The sequence below is a fragment of the Periophthalmus magnuspinnatus genome, chromosome 3 (assembly GCF_009829125.3).
Source record: "Periophthalmus magnuspinnatus isolate fPerMag1 chromosome 3, fPerMag1.2.pri, whole genome shotgun sequence".
NCBI lineage: Eukaryota > Metazoa > Chordata > Actinopteri > Gobiiformes > Gobiidae > Periophthalmus > Periophthalmus magnuspinnatus.
In genome coordinates this window covers 23,964,136-23,977,144 of record NC_047128.1, presented here as the reverse complement: position 1 = coordinate 23,977,144, position 13,009 = coordinate 23,964,136, and the positions used below count along the sequence as shown (strand labels likewise).

At 38.7% G+C, this 13,009-nt stretch overlaps 1 protein-coding gene across 2 annotated transcripts in view; it reads right to left on the bottom strand.

The window, feature by feature from the left end:
- Positions 1–13,009, bottom strand: part of cdh8 (cadherin 8) — a 196,687-nt gene that overhangs the window by 112,608 nt on the left and 71,070 nt on the right. For both annotated transcript variants that reach the window (XM_033988574.2, XM_033988579.2), the window contains exon 3: positions 1,773–2,067. In XM_033988574.2, coding sequence (XP_033844465.1) covers positions 1,773–2,067 — 295 coding nt within the window. The remainder of the gene's footprint in view (positions 1–1,772; positions 2,068–13,009) is intronic.

Genomic DNA, 13,009 nt, shown 5'->3' with positions numbered 1-13,009 from the left:
TTCTGAAATCTCACGCTCTGATTAGACTGTGCAGTGTGGCGGGGGTTGGAGTACGGAGTAGTGATGGACGATACCACACTTTTAGGATTCAATACTGTACTGATTAGTTTAAAGGGAAAATTAATAGGTTGCTTTAACGTTTTGGAATTTTATTATGGAAAAAAAAACATAGTTGGAGGGCAGAGTTAGTTGCTATTTTTGGGATGGATCCAAAGAGAAAATACACACTTTTTCCTCAACATTTGGATACACACGTCTTGTAGATTAATGCCATGTTATGATGGTAAATGATCACATTTTCATACAGCTTCAAGGCTCTAAAACTGCTTTACATCACAAAACCACATCTCTCAGCCACCTCGACACACAGAGACCGGGGGGCTTAAGTGTCTTGCCCAAGGACAAAATAATAGCATTTATATGTGGGAGCTGGAATCGCACCACCACCACAACTAAAATTATATACTAGAGAATGCAAGTAAAATTCATTATTACTGCCTACAAAAGCAATTCTTTCACCATTTCAATGAACACAATTGGATATTACAATTTAAAAGTGCAATATGCAGCTTTTCTTGTGTGCAATAAACGCCACTTGCTTGACTCCATGGATGTTATTGCTTTACCTGGAGTGTTCCACAGTATGACATTAAACAAATCTATCTTTCCATTGAGTCAAATAGGTGGAAGCCCTACACCCGAAAAATTGACTAAACATGGCCTATAATAAGCTAGAACTGACTGAACCAGTGTTAAACCTCAACTGAACCTGCACAATAATCTCTACATAATAATAAGTGTTCATAAAATGGAAATCTGAAATGCTGCTTGAAATACAATCCAGACAGATTGTGAATCTAACATAAGAAAAATATTTTACTGACTACCTTGCTAACCGCAGTTTTTCAGGACAACCTTTTTCAATTCTTCCATCGTCAGTATTTTTGGGTTTCAGATGACATCACAACATTATATAAGCCAACAATGTTTAATACAGGTGTGGAGCCAACAAAATGAATATTAAGATTTCTGTTTCTATAGAGTTGTCCAGGGAGTTTACATTGCAAAATAAAATTGAATTCTGTCATCTGAACAACTGGACATGAGTGAGTGAGTAGAAAGGATCAGGTTAAACATTTGTGAATTTGACAGTACCATGTAATCAGTAGGGAAAATCTATCTCTTGCTCCCATAGACTGTATATATAAATGGACATAGTTATTCGCCAACCACCGCGTTCAGAATGGGAAGTGATCATGGGTACGCTTCTGGCTCCAACGACTCTGGCTCCAATTCACTTTACATTGAAATATTGTCACCCGTCTCTCTGTAAATGCTGCAGTGAGCCTCGTCATTTTGGTCTTAAAATGGTTGTATTGACTCACTCTACATGATCCCGGTATTTTGATTTTGCTATTTTTTTCCGTGAATCAAGATATGAACATTAATAACACACAAATCAGGTGCTTTCTTTTCCCGAGGTCGCTCTCACTAGCGTTAGCAATAGGTTTGATTGACAGCGTTCCTCAGAGAAGGGGCGTTACCTTCAACAGCCTCGCTCCGGATTGGCTCTTCGGTTGCTATGATACTCTGTAGGAATTTCAAATGCGGCTCCAGCTCCAAATTCGCCACTATAGCTTCATTTGACTGGAGCCGAATGCTATAGGTGACGCCACACTCACTTAGTCCACTTCTTTGTACAGTCTATGCTTGCCCCGTATCTGGTAATCATTACATTCTTGAAGCTAAAAACCACCAATATCCCCACTTACCCACGGCGGACATCTCGGGCACAGAGGCGCGGTACGGCCCTTCGATGAACTGCGGGGGATTGTCGTTTATGTCCTGCACTTTGATGATGAAGCCCGACGGAGGTTCCAGCGGTTCGTCCGTGTCCGCGTTGACCACCTGTGCCGTGAGCGTGTACTCCGCCTTCTCCTCGCGGTCCAGCCTCTTCATGGCGTGGATGTCACCCGTCAGCTCGTTGATGGCGAAGATGGTGCCCGCGCCTTCACCCGCCAGGACGTACTTGATGTTCTTGTTGCCCACGTCCAAGTCTGTGTGTAGCTGCGATGGAAGAGACAGAAGGGATGGTTAGAGTTAAAGTGGAACTAAACACAAAATCTACTTTTTTTGGGAACTAAACTGTGTACTAAAACATCTAAATATAAGTGTGCGCTCCTTTCACTGGCCTCTGCAATTTCCAGTAGTTGGTGACATCACAGAAGACTGACCTGATTACAAACACCTGGCTGCAGGGATGGAGTTTCAAGTGTGGATACCTGTTAGCACAATCACACTGTTCCTTATATGTCCAGAACACGCCATCCTTCCCCCCTCAAATCTTTCCTTTATTTGAAATGTGGGCGGAGCTTAGGTGTATTTTCAGTGGTATGTATAAGCAACCACAGAACAGCACAAGGTGACCCACAAAAATATCTTGCACAGGTTGGAGTATGGAATTGTGTCAGTAGATGACCTAGTTAACTAAATTTTATAATATAGTTACAAGGAGACACAAGTAATTCTTCTTTGTCGGTCCCAAGCCTGGAAACATAGGTTGCTTAAAGCCATTTACATCCATGACATCACAGTTTTGACAAGCTATAAAAGGGGTTCTCAAACTGTGGTACATGTGAATTGAACCCAGAGTAAGTTCTTGTTTAGAACTACTGTAACATTGGAGTAGGGCAATTTTAGACCTGGTTTAGTCCTGGAATAGTCCTGATATTAGCTTTGCAATAAGTCTGATTAAGATCTGTAGTACTTGGATTTTTTTTTAAATTCATTCATTCATTATTTATTTATTTTATTTATTTATTTATTCATGTATTTATTTATCTATTTATTTATCTATTTATTTATTATTTTTATTTAGGTGGCACTTAAAGCTTGGACACTTTTTTTTTTTTATGTTCATTTCAGCAATAAAAACATCAAAAATGGAAAAAAAAAAAAAAATCCCCAAAATCTTTCCAAAAAACAAAAAAAAACAAAAAAAACAAACTGTTCTATTTGTGTCTATTTCATATGCAGTGTGTTTTTTAAAAAGTTGGCAGGGCTAGTCCAAGCCTCACTGAAGACTAAGCAGTGAGGTACCCAAAGATGTTGTTGTTGTTGTTGTTGAATCTGTTCATAGTTTCCCCAGTTACATTGCATCTAAAGTAATCTAAAGTGTTTTAATTATGTTTCCATTTTGGTCTTCTCTTTGTTGTTGTAGAGCGCTCCACAGCTGTCCATTAGGTGATTGATTATGAGTGGAGCGGAAAAAGTATATCATACACACACATCTTGGGACATACGTGAGAAACATTTCCAGAGAACAGTGATGATGTGTTGCAATACTAGGTGTGTACAAACTCTCAAATCATTGAGTCACAGAGCTATAGAGAGTACCTGCTCCACTGCACACACTGACAGGGGGGTGGGCAGTGGATGAAGATTGGCACCTGCTGTAGATCTGACTCATACATTCTTTACAGAACAGTCTGTTCCGCTCTATTTGGAGTTTAAATCATCTTGCTTAAGGCTGCAATTTTTCCTGCATACTGTGCCTACTACTCCTGAGCAGAGGTTACAGATGGTATCAAAGACTGACCAAAACTTATTTAATAACCTGACAGTAAGAAAAAGCGAGATAAAGAATTCTACCATCTACTACTGTATCAATATCGAATGTAAAGTGCAAATACAGGTTAGAATATACTCTTTAGAGACTCTTTTTGCTAAACATCTTTCCTTGTTTCTTGGTTGGACATGGGTAGTAAATGTGATAAAGGAAAAAATGATTCCACAATGGCCAAACTAAACTGTTAAATGAATGTTTAAAGTGTCAGAAAATGTGTTAATTGCATATACTTGTCCTTGCACTTTGGATGGTATTTTATCTATTGATGACATAGATAAAGTTTTTTTTTTTTTTTTTTTTTACAGCTTGTCATTTTTAGTGTTGCTTCACAAACTGCCAAATGACTGATCTAAAGCTACTACTAAAGTATTTACCACTTGTACTACTATGCCAAAAGTAATACTTGGTACAAAAATGAGATGATGTCATATGCACTTAAAAAGATAGCCAGTTTTCTATCAGATTTACTCAAGATTTTTCATTCATTATAGCTGCAAACAATGAAAACAAACACAAATTAAATTGTTCAGCAACCAACGTATGAAGCCAAACTAAGCCTCCTCACTTGCTGCCACTGCGTCTTTTTATAACTTTCACTTTGTTCAACACTTTGCAGTCTTCCCATGAACGTAAATGCTGGTAAGTGTGCACTACATCTGTACTGTGTCGGATGCAGCAGTCTAAATGAATCTCTGCTTGGCCCATCCTCTGCTAAATGAGCCCCACTGGGGACAATATCTTCATAAGTAGCACAGGAAATGGACCTTAGCCTACCTTGTTTCTTGTTATACATCACAAGTGCTCCATACAGATGCACTTTACGGTGGATATTGCTCCCCGTTGTATGAAATTTACCAAGCTGAGAAGAGCAGAAATGCAAGAATATGCTTTTCGTAACAGGAGAAAATCTTCAGAATGTATTAAACATTAAAGGCACTTGATGATTCACGCACACAAATAATAGCGGATGATGCTGTTTGGCCTTATTATTTGCAACACGCGAAGCTGCATTGCGTGCAACACATAAATCACACAATACAAGTAAGATTTATATATATATATATATATATATATATATATATATATATATATATATATATATATATATATATATATATATATATATATATATATGCAGGTTTACAATTTTGTACGTTGGGGGTGACAGTAGCGCAGTTGGTAGTGTGTTTCCCACTGATCTGACGGTTGCCGGTTTGAATCAAGCTCTTGACATAAAACATCATTGTCCATTGAGGTTCGTCTGGTCTTCTGTTAATTTTCGGTTGAGTTTGTTTTAATACCTGACAGTTTCGATTGCTCACAGCTCTTCCTCAGAGTGGTTACATGATGTGAAGTCAGATGATGTGAAGTCAGACGATGTGAAGTCAGACTGCAGCTAACCAGACATATCACAGCAACATCACATGACCACTCTGAGGAAGAGGAAGAGTGCTACTGAGCAGTCCAAACAGCCGAAACATCATTGGTTGAGCGATCAGATCCACTGACCCACAGGTTGGCGGTGCGATTCTAGCTCCCACACATGAATGCTGTTGTTTTGTCCTTTGGGAAGACACTTGCCTCCACTGTCTGTGTACACTGGTGTGTGAATGGATGAGTGGTTCCTTTATGTAAAGTGCATTGAGTGCCTTGAAGGTGGAAATGCGCTATATAAAAACACGTAACCATTTGCCATTTACTATTGTGTATGTTTTGCTTGGATTCACTGTTCATATGGGATTCTTGATCAACATTACATGCCGGCAAACGCTATATTCTCTTATTTAAAAGTGAAATTTGTAATATGATAAGAAATTACATAAAAAAATTAAATTATTTTCTTAAATTGTAACTTTTTTTTTTCCCAGAAAAGTATCTCAAGCTGTTGTTATACAGAATGTACAATCTAGGCTATATAACTGTTTGGTTGCGCCCAAAGTTTTGTAGTTCAATCCCCAATGTTGCATGCTGTTGTTGGTGTATCGTTGGGAAAATAAATCTTTTTGTGAATTTGTAAACTGAATTTCGAACTTCAGCATTGATTTTTTATTTCTTTTTTAACTGTCATAACTACACCCAACCCTTTGCAAATATGGAAGCAATGGACAGCTTTGAAGTAAAAAAAGAGGAATTGTCAAAACTTTCTGGTCAAATCACCTAAATCTATGTTTGTGCTGCCTTCAGTGGCCTCTGCAATTTCCAGTAGTTGGTGACATCACAAAAGACAGCCAGGTGTTTCTGATTACAAACACCTGGCTGCAGGGGCGGAGTTTGAAGTGTGGATACCTGTTAGACCAATCACTCTGTTCCTTATACCTCCAGACTCCGCCCCTGCTCCTCCTTCAATGTTTTCTTTAGTCCAGAGGCACTGCCCAGTTTAGCAGCTCTAGCTTAATTAAATGTGGTTTGGGGCAGAGTTTAGGTGTATTTTAAGGATAACGGCTATACCACATTGGACCAAGGATTAAATGTCACTAGGGTATATTATAAGTCTTATGTTTCGGCAACTGAACAGTGAGGCATTGTCTGGAACATTTAGCCAGTACACGTGCATCATAGCAACACGTATAACTGCATTCACTAGCTTGAACTCCATTCCATAGCACAGTATTTTAGATATTGTGTACGTCTGTAATGCCCGACCTCTACGCTCCTACAGTGTTACTTTATGAACCAGCCTTCACACATAATACAGTCTCGGAGGTGTAGTTTGCAGACACTGACAAAGCACATTCACTTAAATTGTCACACCTTGCACTTTTGTTTTCCTAATTGTGCTATCATTTCCCGTGAATGATGTAGCTCATTAACACAAATGCCTGGCAACATCCCGCATGCTGAGAGACCCCCTTAAATGAGCGCAAATTAACGATCTTCTGTCATTGCATTTTGTCCTATGCATGTGATGTTTTGTGTGTGACTACGTGCCCGCGGTTAGACTACACATGCCACTGTATACATCTCAATTTTGAAACATAGGGGGCAAATTGACTGTTGTGTTTTGCATATTGATTTGGTTAAAGTCCTTAATTACCCATATATTTAGTAGGTTATTAACCCTGCAAACGTGTAGTCCTTTGCTTTTCTAAATATCAGGTATGGTTGCACATGCACAACACAGTTCAAAATGTTTCATGTTTGTTTTGTTGTTTTATTTATTTATTTATTTTTAGGTACAATATGTCATTTTCTGGAAGTGACACACCTTCATGATTCCACAGAACTAAAATGGTCACATTTTTATATAGCGCTTGTCCATCTTCAAGGCACTCAAAGGACTTTACATCAAGGAACCACTCACCCATTCATACATGTACATATACATATACACCACTGTATGCAGACATAGGGGGTGAGGTGGGTTAAGTGTCTTGCCCAAGGATACAACAACAGTATTCATTCGGAGCTGGAATCACTGCCAACCTGTGTTTATGTCAAGAGCGGGATTCGAACTGCGGACCTCCGAATCAGTGGACAAACACTCTGAGCTACTGTTGGCCCCAGTAAAGTCAAAAATGAATACTAGACTTTGGAATATTCTCTGTGAAAATAGATACATTTTACGCCACACTCCATCGCCAAAAGAACAACAGTTGCATGGAAATAAGTGGAGGAGGTACTACCTCAGGCCAAATAAGGGTCAGGTTTGTGGAGGTGCAAGCCCACTCATATTAAGGATGGAAGTTTTTCAATGCAATGAAAAAACAATGAATAGAGCTAATGCAAAACAAGTTTAAGTTACATACTGTGGCTTTAACACGTATGACCAAAGTCAAAATATGCCATCTAATATGAAGCCCTGGAAGAATGAAAAGTGGGAAAATGTACAACCCATTTGGTTACATTCTACTGAAAATGTCCCGTGCACTACAAACTAAATTGTTGTGTGGTTTGAACAATGCCAAATAATGTCTGCACAATTCTACTCCATGGGATATTGAAATTTCTTGCATCAAAAAACTAAAATAAAATAAACTGTGAAGATTTTGCAAACTTTTGGTGTGGAGGAAAAAGAACATATTTTCTGCCCAAAAAAATATTAATAATCATCAACAAAAAGGCAAGATATCAACCAACTGTAAGATGCTAGACCAAAAACCCATTACCATAACATGCTGTTTTGCTCATTGGCTGCTCCGATTGGCTAAAACTCTACTAGACGTTCCTCCTCTTCCCGAACGATTGCAACAGGTGCCATTCCAGATCGATTTTTCAGAGCTAACCTTATTAGCGCTATACGATCGGTCTGGTTTTAGTGACTGAATATGTAAAGTGCATGCTATGGGAGTTCAATTTGTGTTCCCATGCTGCAGTCTCAGTTTATTGTACAGGCTCTTGACCAATAAACTATAATCAACTGTACCCAATGGAAAAACTGCTAATGCTGTTACATCCAGATGCAGCTAAACTGAAATAAGATTTTACTTTTGTTTGTTTGTTTCCCTTTGTATTTCTGGTGGCTGAAATGTAAGTATTAACAAGTGGTATAGGCCGAGGATGAATTCACTGCGTAATCAAAGTTGTTGTATGCTTAAACAGAAGGAAAAAAATCAAATAGTTCAAAAAAAAGTAGCCCTATACTTTGTTTGGAAACACAAACATTATCAGAGCAGCTCGTTCAGTTTTAAAATCTTTCTGTTTTTGTTCAGCCAAGACAGAAATTTTAATTATACCTGGAACACTTTGTAAGAGCGTGTATTAAAAGCCAACTCGCTGGGCTTTTTTGTATAATTGAACTCAATAAAAGCAACATTACTGCCATTAGATCATAATAGCTGAATATTTTTAAATGGGAAATGTGTCCTTGCCGACAGGAAGACATGTTCTGTAGTAAAATATGATTAACTTCCATTGCAGTCAGAGAACAAGGCACAATGAGCCAACAAATAGAGCTCGTTCCCATTCATCCATCCTTATATTCGGACATTTGTCACAAGAGTTAATCCACTTTGCCTGCATTAAAATGGACATGAAGTCTCAGAATACAGCTAAGGATCAAATGTCAGTACTAGAATATTTGGACACGTTTTTACTTTGCCGAGATCAGATTTCAACAGATCTGTAACCAAACTCCGCTCCCATCTACTCACCGCTTCTCCAGCCCTAACTCATAACTCATTCAATAAAACCTGCTAATACTTTTTCTTTCATGTCCGTCTGAGTCTTTCCAGGTTGAAGTACTACTTATACTACACATTACGCCATACGATATGCGTCATCCTTGTCCAAAAGCAAATAAAGGCTATCAATCTAAAACAAGGACAAATCTTTCATTTAAGGTAATCCTGACCATTCCTATCTGAAGATGGGTCCCCGGGCGCTGCTCCTCTTGACATGTTGACCCAGCGGCATTGATTGATGGGTCAAATGCAGAGGACAAACGATCCTACAGGAACAATCACGTGTACTTTAGCCTTACGTCTACTGATTACTCCTACTTTTATTACAAGCAACAGTAAATTTAAAGCTTTTTTTTTTTTTTTTTTTTTTTTTACATATTTACACCAAGTTGCAGAATATGTAGGCCTACGTGAAAAAAATACTGTAAACACTCTTTGCCAACAACTTTGTCAATATTACTACTGCTTTTAAGATTACTGCTACTACAAAAAGGCTGCTTCGAAATACTATTACTACACGTAAGATCAAAGTGTTTATTCTAGCATAAAGTAATACTCAATTTGTCGCAATTGCTTGTAGACATTTTTAAAAACAAATATTATCTAAATGTATATACTTAAAAATAAAAATAGTACAAATCCCATCGCTGAACTTTAACCAGCCGCTCCTCTTAACAGCCGCCTCTGAACGCCCTTTTCGCCCACTTTGCCGACAGCCTTCAGCGTGGAGTGCACAGGCGGTCATCACAAGTACAATTACCGAGGGGCCAGGGAGAAAAACTCTGTCACCAGTCCCTGTCATTAAAGTGAGTTGCCCGGGCAACTAAAACAGCACCCACAATCAGTGACATTGACTGTGGCATTCAGGAAACAAGTCAATAATGGATAACTACACGGTGCACGCTCCGCCATTTTGTGCTACAGACACATACTAAACAATAAGAGACATAGGCTGAAGGTTGCTACAGATTTATGCACAGTTTTGTCTTTCTGTGGCAATAATAATTTGTACTATTCACCTGTTTCTGGAAGTCGGGGCCCGCCATTATCTTTCGGGTTGTGTTGTTTTGCATGGACCAGCTGATCTCGACAGCAAATATGTTCTATACAGACTACAAAGCTGTTTTAAAACCGCCCAGAGAATCAGCGCATTGTTGACTTGTTGGCGCACATGAACATTTAAAATTTTGCACAAATCAACCTACTTTATGTCACATTTTAGCTGCGCGTTCGGCTCCAGTCAAATGAAGCTCATCGAGGCGAGCAGTTATAGGGACGAATTCGAACTTCCATATTTGGTATTCCAACAGCAAGTATCATAGCAACCAAAGAGCCAATCCAGAGCGAGGTAGAAGGTAACGCCCCTTTCCGCCTGCACCACTGGTTTAGCACAAAGTGGACACTTAGCAACGCTGTCAATCAAATCTGTTGCTAAAGCTACCGGGATTGACCTCAGGGAAAGAAGGCGCCTGATTTGTCTGATATTACTGTTCATATCTTGATTTACAGACACAATAGCGAAATAAAAACACCAGGATCATGTCAAGCGGGTTAATACAAACATTTTAAAACCGAAATAGGGGTAAAAATGTTTGAACGTAAAGTGAATTGGAGCCAGAGTCGATAGAGCCGGAAGCGTGCCCATGATCACTTCCTGTTTGTTAGGCGGCGGCTAGCAGGTTAGCTACATCCATTTATATATACAGTCTATGGTACCAAAACGAGGTGGGGTGGAATAAGGTCCATATTGTTTGGAGATAAAGCAAATTCAGAAATGAAGGATTGTACCGGAGTTAAGTTGCGTGAATAAGTATTTCAAAGGAGTATAGAGAAAATATATTCATAGGTTTATACATACTTCAGTGGAAAGTAGCATGGTGTGAAAAAGACAGGTGTGTAAAATTGAGTTTTTACAGTTGCCTTGAGAAACTGAGCATCTTGATATACTAAAAAGCTAGATGTCTACTACTTTTCCTCTCACGTTGGTATGCCTCTTCAAAATACGAAAAACAGAACTAGTTCATTTTAAACGGTTTGCTGTCCGAAGTTATTCCTCTCATACCTTATGCATAAATATTCACTGTGATGAATTTATAAGCACTTTTCACAACTCTGAGAGAGCAGTGTGGAAATTTGCCATGACGGTAAAGCTGATAACTAGCATCTTAACACGGAATTCCTGATTATCGAACAATACAGTGCTTTCTAATTAAATACATTCAGTGCACAGCTCACTTATTTCGACCTTAAGAGCTTTTTATATTACAATCTGTACGTGGGGAAAGACAAATTTTGCTCATAAACACGTGGAAAATCAAGATTACTCAAACATGCAAGAACTAAATACTACTTTGAGTGGATACCTGTGAAGGTGAGCTTGTCTGAATGTTGTTATCTCATCAAAAACCTACCCGGAGTTGTGTTTTGTTTCATTCACACATGTTTGACTAATCCTAGTTCATTAGTCTGTCTACATCTCCAAAGCTCAAAATGCTCTGTTCCACCTTTTGCTGTCATAACAAGGGGTAGTTTTCAAGTTAACTACTACTTTTTACCTTTTGTTCAGTAGAGAAATGTCAATCCCAGTTCTGAAATCCAAATGATTCTGGTGAAAGTGTGTGGAGTTTCAAAGCGCAGTGGAGCACTTCCTGTATTACCACATGACAACACAAGGTGGAACAGGGTGCTTTCTGTTTGAGAGAAGATTCGCAGGATTTGAGTGTTAAACATGTGTGAATGAAACAAACTCCCAACTATGTGTTTGATGAGGAAACAACATTATAACATAGCTGCGAAAATAGCGTAATATAAGCTCTGAAATCCAGTTAACATTCCGCTGGAGCCAAGAGCTAGCTGCTTGTTTTGTGTTGTTTCTGTGCTTCTCATTTGCAACTTTTCAACACTGACTTGGAGATAACCCAGAGGAACACAGTCTATAGCATCACAACTCTTGATAAGCACGGAAATAGTCACTGCAATTTCTCCTATTAATAATTAATTGTAATTTGGAAGATGTTGTAGCCGCTCATAAATAATACAAAATATACAGTGCAGTCTTTGGTGTACTTCCAACATCGCAGTTATCACAAAGCCCAGGAAGTCTATAGCGATGAAGGTTTTACTGATACACCGTTAAATGCAACGCTAAAACAACGCAATAAAGCATCAAAACACGTGCTAAACTTAAAGATACATTGCGAAACTTGTCTAAAGGAAAAATAAATGTGGAAGGTTTGTTAGGTACAATAGAGTTGCTAAGTTTGACGTCACTTCCGGGTCCGCAACATGATTGAAAACGATTTGAAAAACACATTTACAATTTCTTTCTTTTATTCACCTTATTCTGGAAGCACCACCATCATCGTTCGGGTTTTATTATTTTGCATGGGCCTGCCGATTTGATCAGCAAATAAGTTCTACACGGACTACAAAGACGTTTTAAAGCCTCCAAGAGAATCGGTGCATTGTTGACTTGTTGGTGCACATGAACCTAGAACGTTTTACACAAATAAACTTATTTTATAGGATATTTTAGTGGCAAAACCTTTGTTAAATTCTCCATTGAAATAACTGGGATTTCCGCTTAACAGGAAGTACCATCACGAAGTAGCATTTAGAGGCGGAATAAGGTCAATAGCGACGACGCGTTTCCTGTTTAAAAGAGATTGCAGTCGTTTAAAGCTCCCAAGGTGTGCGTGGATCTATTGGTATAACTGTGACAGAAAGTGTACGAGGAAGGTTGATATAAGAGGCTAGGCTAAAAACGCATTAGCTGTTACACACTGGTAATCCTACGTATATTATGTTGGATTATTACTACTATTATGTACATATTTGATTCTTGAAAGGTGATTGTCTTGATTGTTCGATGAATAAGAAACTAAAACAAAACTAGAAATCATAGCAAAAGACAAAGTTTAAATCTGTCAACTGGACAAATTGTTGTAGGAGAGAAGACGTTTCGCCGCTCGTCCAAGCCGCTTCTTCAGTTCTGGTCAGATTACTGCTGGACACGGCCTTATATCTATCTAAAATAAGGAGCTAACTACACTGAAACTGTAAACAGCTATCGTCTCCAGTTTCAGCCTTAACAAACGTACTCAACCTTTAATGGCCCTCCTATTGTTCTCTTTTGTTTCTTTGTTTGCTTTGGGTCTGAGGATGGAGTCATAGATCTGTGAGAGCAGCGAAACGGTTTCACTCCTACAACGATTTGTCCAGTTGACAGATTTAAACTTCGTCTTTTGCTATGGATCAGACC